Below are 12,500 nucleotides of genomic sequence, written 5' to 3'. Positions count from 1 at the left end.
ATTAAAATACAAAATTAAAAGATGTAATTTTAAAATAAATACAATAATAAACGTACATTTATTTAAATAAGTAATTTTAAACATTTATTTTAATTAAAATAAATACTTAAATAAAATATTTACTAAAATTAACTGATTCATAAAAATGTCAAATAATTAAAAAACACTCAAAATAAATTATAAAATAAATAACAATATTAAATTAAATTATTTAAAATGAATTGTTTCAAAGTACAAAAATTATAATAAAAAATATATAAATGATACATTTATGTGAGATGTAAATTGAAGTCAACTTGAGCTTAATAAAAGGAGAATAATACCTGCCAGTGTATTAAAAACAATACATTTGATATTTTTGAGCCATTAGCAGATGTGTCATGTCATTCACACCTCAGATCAGATGTGAGAAAGTGTCATGAATTTGAGCATGTAAAGCTGTGAAAAAGTGGCAATGAAGAAAACACACTCATTATACAGACAAATGAATATTAAAACATGAGTAGAGAGGAGAAAAAACAAACCACAGAGTCAGGGGCCACAAAATATATCATCAAAATATAATGAAATCAAGAAATGTTTTCATTAAAGACTACTAACATCATGAACAAATCAAATATGTTTTGATAAATTAAATTATCCTTTGAAATATAAACAAATCAGCATTATACACTCTTAATTTTGATCGGTTTGACTTTTTGTACCATTTACGTTTTTCCTGATTACATTTTTTCATAGACTATGTCTTAAGTACAGGTCGGAGGTCAGATGAATTGAGTTGTGTGTGTGTGTGTGTGTGTGTTTAGACTGCAGATGAGGTTAATCAGTTGAATGGTTTACTGGAGGAAGATTTTTCGGATCTCAACGTAACATCCCCGCCTCCATCACACCAGCCCCCCCCACCACGAGTCAACTGGACGGAGCACGGGATGGTCAGTCCTGTCCAGAACCAGGTGTGTGTGTGTGTGTGTGTGCTGTACTAAGAGTTTGAGCACAGAATTGTAATATTGTATATAATGTTATAATATTCAGATCTTCATAAAAAGAAATATATGTTATATTTATTATAATATCTATAATATGAATAATTGTATTAATTATAAATTAAAAATGTTTTATTATATTATTAATAATTATTATACTTAATATACACTTCATATAATATATATATCTGTATGCATAAATATATTTGTATTTGTATTTTATTACTTTAGTAATGATATGCCTATTTTATACACATAAATCAAATGTTTTTATGTTATATATTGTGGTTTCAGGGCCCGTGTGGCTCGTGCTGGGCGTTCAGTGCCGTCGGTGCTCTGGAGGGTCAGATGAAGAGGAAAACCGGTTCTCTGGTACCGTTGAGTCCGCAGAACCTGCTGGACTGTAGTGTGAGTCTGGGGAACCGCGGCTGCAGAGGAGGATATCTGAGCAGAGCTTTTCTCTACATCATCCAGAACAAAGGCATTGACTCCAACACCTTCTACCCGTATGAACACAAGGTACTGCAGAACGTTAACACAACACCCATTGAGCATCAGTGTTCATGGTCATACTACAGTATAAATCAGTGATTCCCAAATTGAGGTGGTAAATTAATGGAAAGCTAATAATTAAAAAAAGTTAATATATCATTATAAAGTACAACACTTACAAGAAAAACAGGAAATCATAAAAATGTAAAATAAAAATAAATAATTATTTTTTAAAAATATGTGTAATACACTTAAAAAAATCGACATAATACAATAAAGTTGTTGTTGTTTGATTGGCAAAGTAAGGGCATTGTTGTGATGTGATGTTTTAGTGACATTGTAGTGGCATTTTTGTGACATTGTAGTGACATTAACGTTGTAGTGGTGGCGCTGTTGTCATTGTTAGGTTGTAGTGATATCGTTGTGTTGTAGTGACATTGTTGACTGAGGCATCTTTGAGAAATTGTAGTGGCATTGTTGTTATGTGGTAACATTGTAGTGATATTATTGATAGTTTAGTGGAGTTATTTTGACATTGTAGTGATGTTATGACATTGTAGTGCCTTTGTGATGTTGTTTTGATGTTGCATTGTAGTGTCGCTGTAGTGGCATTGTTGTGACATTGTAGAGGCATTGTTGTGACGGTGTAGTGATGTTTTAGTGACGTTGTGACGTTGTGCCGTTGTTGTGATTCTGTAGTGATGTAGTGACATTGTAGTGTCGCTTTAGTGGCGTTGTAGTGGCATCGTTGTGACAGTGACATTGTTGTGATGTAGTGTTTTTGTTGTAATGTTTTTGTAATGTTGCTGTGATATTGTTGTAATGTTGTGTTGAATTTTGCAGCAAGGTTTGTGTCGATACTCTGTGACGGGAAGAGCTGGATATTGCACGGGTTTCCGTATTCTTCCACGTCACAATGAGGTGGCACTGCAGTACGCCATTGCTAATATCGGACCTGTGTCTGTCGGTATCAATGCCAAACTTGCTTCCTTCCACAAATACAGAGGCGGTGAGACATAAAATATAGCACACACACCTATCTGCTTTCTGTCCACAAACCAGCACATTCATTTATTGTGAATGAATAATGTGTGTGTTCAGGAATCTACAGCGATCCGAAGTGCAGCTCTGGACTGATCAATCATGCGGTTCTAGTTGTGGGATACGGCTCAGAAAATGGACAAGACTACTGGCTGGTGAAAAACAGGTTAATTTTCACTTGATAAAAATACTATGTGACAGTTCTGACTTTTATATATATTTGAAATGATTACTTTATATTATTCATATTTTTATGAAATATAAATATATTTTACATTTTTTTTCACTTATTTTAATTGTAATTATATTTGCTATATTTATATTTATTGTCATTCTTATAATAATAATTATTTTAAATATAATTTAATGTTTTTCATGAAAATTTAAAAACACTTTTTTATACTTTCATATATGATCAGTAATTGCTTACTTATAATATGAACATTTATATAAATATACATTTATTTTACATTTTATAATATTATGTAAAATGTGTATAATTATATAATATTCATATTTATAAACATATAAATATTTTATATTCATTATAATTGTATTATATTATTAATGATTGTTTTAGCTGTACATTTCATCCTTTTATACATTTTTTATTATAACACTTTAATAATATTATTATTTTAGTTACAAAATACATATTTTATAGGCAAATACAATATTTAATATTATCATTTTTAAATATAATGTTAAATTATTTTATTATAATATTCTTATTTTCATAAATATGCTGTTTTATATGTGTTTATGTAATAGTCAGCCAGCTTCAGTAGCTGTAAGTTGCTGTATTTCACTCTGAGCTCTAATGTCCTCTAGTGTTGAAAATCAGAAATGATGACTGATGATTTCTCTCTGTCTCAGCTGGGGAACAGCATGGGGTGAAAATGGCTTTATCCGAATGGTACGAAATAAAAACATGTGTGGAATATCCAGCTTCGCCATTTACCCCACCATCTAATCCGACCCCCTGTGATCCTTCAGTCCGAGACTCTGGAGCAGGAAAACCTTACTGAATATGCATTGACTTTCTTTAGTTTCCATCACAGCACAAACCCAGAACAAAAGCAAAGAACACACCTTTACAATTACCGTTTTCAATTGATATCATTAGAAATAAAGGTGATACTACTTTAATATTTATACTTTAGGGGGAGGAGCATTCTCATTCAAGAGAGCATTTGATTGGACAAAAATATCAATACTGTCATCAATATTATAATTAAACATCGAAATTACAGATCCATTGAATTTAATAAATTGCAATTCAAAATATAAAAATAAATAAATTAAAGATAAATTAAAATAAATACTTTTGAAATAAAAAATATTACAATTATTAAATAATAAGAATGTGTTATGTCTTTAATTGAAATATTGAAATTAGAGATTGAGTGTTTTGTGTGGCTAATGAAGAAAAATAAGTTTTACGTTTTATTAAAATTAGCAGCGTGGCTTTTTATTATTATTATTATTATTATAAATAAAATTAAGTTTTCTGGACCAAAAAAAACAAAACAAGATATTTTATATACAATTTATAATTTCTATAATGTATTTATTATTTTAATTATAACAGTCATAATTTTATAAATATGTATTATCATTCTTATAATATTATTGAGAATTATTTTATTATAATAAAAAAAAGTGTCTTTAAATAATTTAAATGTTTGAATTAGTGATTGATTGATTTACATTTCCTTTCCATTCAGTAATTTAGCAAACGCTTTCATCCAAAGTGGCTTATGTGGCTCATGAAGAAACATTCGATTTATTTTGTGTTAATGTTGACTGCTGTAAGAATAAATGAAGCTTGCCTCTGAATAAATGATTCAAATAAGCAGCATGGCTTTTATTGTTTGTGTTATAAAGTGTTACATGTAATACTTCTCTAGAAGAGGATTGTAGTCAAAACTGCAGATATAAAATGCAGCACATGTGCGTTTACCAGCGTTACAGTCCTGAGTCAGACTTTACACAGTACTGCTCATCACACTGGACTCATAATTGATGTTTTGTGGACGAGGCTCAGTAGTGTGTGGATCGGGTCGGATCAGATCGCTCACATGTGTTCTGGATGGTTCTGGAGGCAGCTGATGAACTCCTTCACCTGCCGACCCTCGAAACAGATCTGATAGACCGAGACGAACAGAGGAAACCTGCACACACACACACAGACGTCAGACACACACACACACACACACTGATGAGGATGAGGATTGAGGATGACTCACTTTTCCACCATGTTTTTCTTCTGGAGGATCTTGTAAACCTCTGCAGACGTCTGAGGACCCTGGAGCTTCTGACCGTTCAACATCTCAGCTTCCAGCTCCACTATTGACTGATGAGAAACAGCACAGAAAATATCATTTAAGGCACACAGTCTGGCTTCAGTTTCCTGAATTAGTTCATTAAGTCATTAGCTCTGATGCTGAACTGTCCAGTCCATGTGCTCCCTCTAGTGGCCGGACACACACATGAATCCACTGCAGGTGCTACAGACCTTCTGTGAGCGGGCGAAGGCCTCGGCCACGCGGCGGTTGCGTCCTCCGTAGCAGGTGGTGATGAGGTCCGCCACGCCGCAGCTCTCCAGGAAGGTGGCCGAGATCACGGCGCTCTTACAGAAGAGTTTGGAGAAGGCCACCATCTCCATCAGCCCCAGCCGGATCACTGCAGCTTTAGTGTTATCACCGAAACCCAGACCGTCACAGAAACCTGCGCCCACCGCCACGATGTTCTGACACACACACACACACATACACACACACACATTAATACACAAACACATTAATACACACAGACACACACACACACATTAATACACACGCACACACACCAGAACAGACACTCAGCTGCAGTCAGACATTCACATGCACATCTTTAATCATAATTGACTATCTCATAATTATTATATTATATTTTTTATTTCATAGTAAATTTTTTTGCATACTTATGACAAAAAATTTGACCGTTCATGTCACAATTATAACTTTTTATCTCATATCAGACATAATATATTTTTGACATAATTATAACCTTTAATCTACATTTTTACAAACATAATTTAGATTATCTCATATTTTAGATAATTTAGATTCTCTCAGAATTTTGACTTTTTTGTTATAATTATGATTTCATCTCATAATTTCGATTTGATGCCATAATTATGCTTTTTTCATCTCATAGTCATATTTTTGTCATAATTGGGAGCTCTTATATCACAATTTAAACTGTTCATCGGTAATTGACTTTTGTTCTCATTATTTTGATTTTATGCAATAACCATGACATTTTATCTCATAATTAAAATGTTATGCCACAATGATCGCTTTTTATCTCATAATTGTGATTGTCATAATTTGGAGTTTTCATCTCATAGTTTTGACTTTTGTTACACTTAGGAGTTCTTATCTCATTATCTAATTTTAACTGTTCATCTCATAATTGTAATTGTAAAATCTCATGATTTTTTAACACCCTAAATTTCAAATTCATGCCATAATTATGTCTTTTTAGCTCATTTCGATTGTCAAAATTATGCATTATCTCATAATTTTTACTTTTTTCATGCTTAAGAGTTCTTATCTCATAATTATAACTGTTAATCTCATAATTTTGACTTTGTCATTATTATGACTTAATCTCATAATTTCGATTTTATGCCATAATTATCATAATTGAATCTAATAGTTTAATAGTCTAATAGTCATAATTTATCTTCCATGTCATATTCATGATGTCTTATCTCATAATTATAATTTACCAAAGCGTCCTTTGGGAATATCATAAGTAATCTGAATGAGACAGAGCCCCTGATCCACAGAATGGTGTGTGTACCTTCAGCGCTCCGCACAGCTCCACCGTGTCGCTCTCCTTCACCACAGTGATGCGGAAGTTCGGCGTCTGCAGAAGCTCTTTGAAGATCTTGCCATTGGATTCATTAGTGGCTCCTGAAACACACACACACACGCAGTTATAAACACAGAAGGACAAGCGCTGCAGGTTCCTCACAGGAAGTGATGTCACACACACCGATGGTGGTCTCGCAGAACTTCTCCTCGGCCACCTCGGTGGCGATGTTGGCACCCATCAGCACACTGACCTCGATCTCCAGCTTGGACCTGATGATGTCAGAGATCAGGGTCAGTCCATCCGGACCCTCATCGATACCCTGAACACACACAAAGAGGATGGACTAAACAATACTAAGTGAAACGGTAAATTCTGTGCAGAACTTTTTTTTAATTAGTTTTTTTAGGTAGATGGAATTTTTACAACAAAAAAAATTTTTTGACCAAAAATTATTTTAAAATTATAATATAAAAAAAATTCAGCCATGATGAAGTAGTCTTCGCTAAAAAATTAAAATAAGGAATATACAGCTAATATTGTAAATTATGTTCTTATATTTGCATTATTTATGTAGAAACAAATTACGTATCTATTGTCTAGTACCATTAAATCCACTCAAATTATAAAATGTTAAAGAATAAATTCATACTTTAATGAGGGAGATCCCGATGGCACCAGATTTGACGTGAGGTTTCATCTGGTCACAGATTTTCCCGATAAACTGATGAGGAATGACGAAGATCAGGAAGTCTGCTCCGTTCGTGGCCTCTGTGACGTCAGGGACCGCCACCTGAGGAAACAGAGGAGATCTGAACCCTGATCGGCCGGCGCTCTACGGCTCTTACTGATGGAAGTCAGCTCAAAGACAGTGGGTAACAGGCTTCACATGGTCTCTAGTATTGCTGAAGAGTGTTGAACTTTCTTCTTCGGTGTTCTACTGTATAGACGTGAAAATACATTTCCCTCAGCCCGAGGCTTTTGGTGCAAAAGGGCTTTTACATTTGCAAAAAAATATAACTTTTTATATTAAAAGCAAACAAACAAGCCCAGGCCAGATTTAAAAAGTAACGCAAAATTAAAGTAACGCATTACTTTCAATAAAAAGTAACTAAGTAACGGAATTAGTTACTTTTTTAGGAAGTAACGCAATATTGTAATGCATTACTTTCAAAAGTAACAAAACTGATTATAGCATTGTTTGAAGGTCTCTCATACGACTTCATCAAGTATTTCTGATTGAGTCATGACAAGGCTTTTTATCAGTTTTATTATCTCATAATCATATTTTTTGTATTTTTATCTTATAATTTCAACATCAACTGTTTATAACATGATTATGATTTTGACTTTTTATCTCATAATTTCATCATTTTGTCAATTATGACTTTATATCTCATAATTATGACTTTCGCTGCAGTAAGTATGACTGATCTCATAATTTCACCTTTCTGGCATCATTTCCATTTTTTTATCTCATAATTGTCCAGCTACACTGGCTTCCTGCCTGTTATTGCATACACTATAACATTTTGACATGACCCGATCTGTCCCAGCAGGTTTCTAATGTCATATCTGAATGATTGCACTGTCAGCACTGTCATGACTCCTTCAGCTTTGTCCTGGTTAATTATAGTCTGTTTATGCTCACGTTTGCTCATTTATCTTGTCCCATCATGCACTATGACTAATTCAGTGATTATTTCACTTACATATGAGTGATTATTAATCTGCTTCACGATGTTGTGTAATTTTGCGGCAGTAACATGTAGATGAGTGTAAAGGTGATCTGTGCAAAGTTCAGCACATTAATCTGTGTCTAAACCTACTGATAACTAGCTCTAACACTAACATTGTCTCAAAGATACCGCGGTATTACCTTCTGGACCTCACTAGATCACGAATCAAGCTCTTTCCAGCTGAAATATCTCAATGAATGTATGAAAATGTTCTGAACGTTTTTTGGTTAAACGAACATTAAAGAACATGCCATTGTATCATTTTGCTAACATTAGGGCAATGTTACTTTTGAATGTTCTCTGAACAATTACCTTGGAGTACCATCAAAGTACCACGGTATTATGGTCTGTTCCCATCACTGTACTATTAAGAGAAACACACACCACATTTTTGGGCAGTTTGTGTCCAGGCAGATATTTGACGTTCTCGTGTTCGGTGTTGATGATCTCGGTGAGTTTGCGTCCATCGATCATCTCCTCATAGACCCACATCTTCACCATTGGATCGAAGCGGTTCGACGCTTTCACATTGTGCCCGACGATCTTAGCGATGGCAGAACCCCTGACCAGCACACACACACACACACACACACATCACTGACCAAGAAACATACATAATATATATATATACAGTAACGCATTACAAGTAACTCGAGTTTACGTAATCAGATTACTTTTTTCAAGTAACTAGTAAAGAAATGCATTACTTTTTAAATTTATACATAATATTTACAACATTTATACAACATTTATACAAAAATTGACTCATAATATAATATTTGTGCATACATATATGATATATATAATATATCATATACTTTTTTATTGCTGAAGAGTGTTGAACTTTCTTCTCCTGCATTCTACTGTATAGACTGTATTTACATTTCCTTCAAAAGGGCTTTTACATTTACCAAAAAGATAACTTTTAATATTAAAAGCAAACAAGCAAGCAAGCACAGCCTAGATTTAAAAAGTAACCAAAAAGTAACAACACATTACGTTCAATAGCAAGTGTTTCACATGTTCGAACAAGTGATTCACATGTACGTGCAAGTTTTTCACATCTACGAGCAAGTGATTCACATGTACGCGCAAGTGTTTCACATGTTCGCGCAAGTGATTCACATGTACGCTCAAGTGATTCACATGTACACGCAAGTGTTTCACATGTACGAGCAAGTGATTCACATGTACGAGCAAGTGTTCACATGTACGAGCAAGTGATTCACATGTACGCGCAAGTGATTCACATGTACGCGCAAGTGATTCACATGTACGCGCAAGTGATTCACATGTACACGCAAGTGTTTCACATGTTCGAACAAGTGATTCACATGTACGTGCAAGTTTTTCACATCTACGAGCAAGTGATTCACATGTTCGCGCAAGAGATTCACATGTACGCGCAAGTGTTTCACATGTTCGTGCAAGTGATTCACATGTACGCTCAAGTGATTCACATGTACACGCAAGTGTTTCACATGTACGAGCAAGTGATTCACATGTACGCGCAAGTGATTCACATGTACGCGCAAGTGATTCACATGTACACGCAAGTGTTTCACATGTATGAGCAAGTGATTCACATGTACGCGCAAGTGATTCACATGTACGCGCAAGTGTTTCACATGTACGTGCAAGTGATTCACATGTACGCGCAAGTGATTCACATGTACGAGCAAGTGATTCACATGTACGAGCAAGTGTTTCACATGTACACGCAAGTGATTCACATGTACGAGCAAGTGATTCACATGTACGAGCAAGTAATTCACATGTACGAGCAAGTGATTCACATGTACGCGCAAGTGATTCACATGTACACGCAAGTGTTTCATATTGACGAGCAAGTGATTCACATGTACGAGCAAGTAATTCACATGTACGAGCAAGTAATTCACATGTACGAGCAAGTGTTTCACATGTACATTTCCTTCAAAAGGGCTTTTACATTTACCAAAAATATAACTTTTAATATGAAAAGCAAACAAGCAAGCAAACACAGCCTAGATTTAAAAAGTAACCAAAAAGTAACCAAAAAGTAACATAACACATTACGTTCAATAGCAAGTGTTTCACATGTTCGCGCAAGTGTTTCAATGTGTTTCGCAAGTTTTCAATGCTATTGCATTTCAATGAGTTTCGTCTCAAACGGCCTCCCATAAATAACTAATTGTATGTGAGAAGCTTCTGAATCTGATTTATTTCAGTGCAGGTTTACTATGTGCGAAAAACTGTAAACATCGGAAATTCTGGAAGGCTATTGTGAAAAAATACCGCGGTAAATTCTGAATATGGCATTGAAATAGTATTAAGTAAGTACCACGGTCTCACTGAGCCTAGAGTACCGTGATAACACCACAGTAGATCTAGTAAGAGCACATATACAAACACAAATGTGGAAAGTCAAGACTGACGCAGGCGAAAATGAAACTCTGTGCGCGTCTGACGTCGCGTCCGCTGCGTCGCGTCGCGTTGAGCGCGAGTAAACCGCGAACAGCTGCTAAAGCGCTTACTGCGTCGCGTTCACATGAGACGACACTCACCAGTTTCCTGAGCCGATAATACACACTTTCTTTCCAGGCATCGCGTTAGCTGCAGTCTAGTGACAAGTTAGAGAGAGACTGAAGTTTGACTTCCTGACACACCTCACAAACACACACACAAAGAGAGAGAGAGAGAGCGAGAGGGAGACACTGAGAGAGAGAGAGAGAGAGAGAGAGAGACAGAGGGAGACACTGAGAGAGAGAGAGAGAGACAGAGGGAGACACTGAGAGAGAGAGAGAGAGAGAGAGAGAGAGAGAGACACTGAGAGAGAGAGAGAGAGAGAGAGAGAGAGGGAGACACTGAGAGAGAGAGAGAGAGACAGAGGGAGACACTGAGAGAGAGAGAGAGAGAGAGAGAGACAGAGGGAGACACTGAGAGAGAGAGAGAGAGAGAGAGAGAGAGAATGTAAGGCAGGGTTCAACAGGTCTAGATTTGTTTTTTTCCTACATTCCTGCTTTGTTTGTGTCTAATCAAGTGTGTCCTACTCCTGCTGTTAATAATAAAATAAATGGAAATAATAATGATGATTTGCATTATAATGATTGAATGCAGCTGGTATTAAATAAAGTCATTTAATTTAAGAATCAAATATCCAAGATCAAAGTAAAATACATGTGTCATATTTCACTGAATGGAAAAAAATTTACAAATGAAAAAAAAAAATTACCTGAGAGTTTTGGGTCTAATATAATCCTAATCATCTTCTTCATGAAATAGCACCGAACATGTTCATATATTCACACATCATTAAAAAAAGACCAACTCAGAGAGCAAAGGAGATAAAAAATAATCAGGTTTTATCACCATGTGACCTTTGACCCCGGAGAAAGATCCTAAAGTGACACGTTACCCCCCAAAGTGACGTTTATTAGGTCATTGATTAGGTAGCAGTCTAGTAAACAATAGAAAAATAAATAATAAACAAAAAACATTCTGACATTATTGATCGCTCAACAGAGTGACAGATAAACATTAATAATTTATTATGATAGCTCATGGTTTATCATTTATAATCATGGATCAAAGTGCCAGTGGATGTACAGTACAGCGTTCACAAGTACAGTATCTGAATCAATGACAAGGTTCTAGTGTTAAATACAGAAAATATCCATTACATGTTTTTGGTTTCGGACAGTCCCAAAAAATATTTAAAACCATGCAGGGTAATAATTTAATATGTCCAAAATAGTGCACATAAAATAATAATAATAATAACTTTCTTAATTATAATAGTAAGAACTCAACAGACTCAAAATCTATTTTAAATTATTAACTCATTTATTTACATATAAGTTTTCCCACATTTGTGCACAACCCTGTTACCATCTGATTTTCATTCCCACTTAAAATAAAATAAAATAATAAAATAAAAATGATATATCTTTAAAATTTCTACAAAATATTCCCGAAAGTGACATACAAGTACATTTCTCTTAATTAATTAATCACATCCAAAATAAAAGTTTTTGTTTACATAATATATGCAAGCGTTCTGCGTATATTTATTATGCAATTAATAAACACACACACATACAATATATATTTTAAAAATATTTAGATGTATATATTCACTTTCTTATATTTTATATAAATATATTTAATATATAAACACAACATATTTTTCTTAAATATATACATGCATTTGTGTGTATGTACATACACATAACAAATACACACAGTACACACACATATATATATATTATGTAAACAAAAACTTTTATTTTGGATGTGATTAATCGCGATTATAATTATATATATATATAATTATTAGCGTGTGTTTTTGTTTATTGCTAGAATAATATAAATCCACATGAACCATATTTAGACACTAATC

The 12,500-nt window shown here is 34.3% G+C and overlaps 2 protein-coding genes across 3 annotated transcripts in view; one reads left to right on the top strand and one right to left on the bottom strand.

Annotated features, from left to right (window-relative positions):
• The window catches only part of LOC113119760 (cathepsin L1-like), a 6,925-nt gene extending 3,117 nt beyond the window's left edge, over positions 1-3,808 (top strand). Inside the window, exons 4-8 of one of the 2 annotated variants that reach the window (XM_026289405.1) lie at positions 807-953; positions 1,278-1,502; positions 2,319-2,484; positions 2,577-2,682; positions 3,393-3,808. In XM_026289405.1, the coding sequence (XP_026145190.1) occupies positions 807-953; positions 1,278-1,502; positions 2,319-2,484; positions 2,577-2,682; positions 3,393-3,489 (741 nt within the window). In that variant the 3' untranslated portion in view covers positions 3,490-3,808. The remainder of the gene's footprint in view (positions 1-806; positions 954-1,277; positions 1,503-2,318; positions 2,485-2,576; positions 2,683-3,392) is intronic. The other variant, XM_026289403.1, reaches the window with a different exon arrangement.
• A 547-nt stretch (positions 3,809-4,355) lies between these two features.
• On the bottom strand, positions 4,356-10,814 carry LOC113119758 (glycerol-3-phosphate dehydrogenase [NAD(+)], cytoplasmic-like). Its single transcript, XM_026289401.1, has 8 exons — positions 10,666-10,814; positions 8,504-8,681; positions 7,033-7,173; positions 6,564-6,702; positions 6,369-6,481; positions 5,035-5,268; positions 4,766-4,872; positions 4,356-4,690 (listed from the first exon to the last, which is right to left on the bottom strand). The coding sequence occupies exons 1-8, from the start codon at positions 10,704-10,706 to the stop codon at positions 4,594-4,596; spliced, it is 1,050 nt and encodes a 349-aa protein (XP_026145186.1). The 5' UTR covers positions 10,707-10,814; the 3' UTR covers positions 4,356-4,593.
• Positions 10,815-12,500: the final 1,686 nt, after the last annotated feature.

The sequence above is a fragment of the Carassius auratus genome, chromosome 19, assembly GCF_003368295.1.
Source record: "Carassius auratus strain Wakin chromosome 19, ASM336829v1, whole genome shotgun sequence".
Lineage (NCBI taxonomy): Eukaryota > Metazoa > Chordata > Actinopteri > Cypriniformes > Cyprinidae > Carassius > Carassius auratus.
This window is presented reverse-complemented; position numbering and strand designations above follow the sequence as displayed.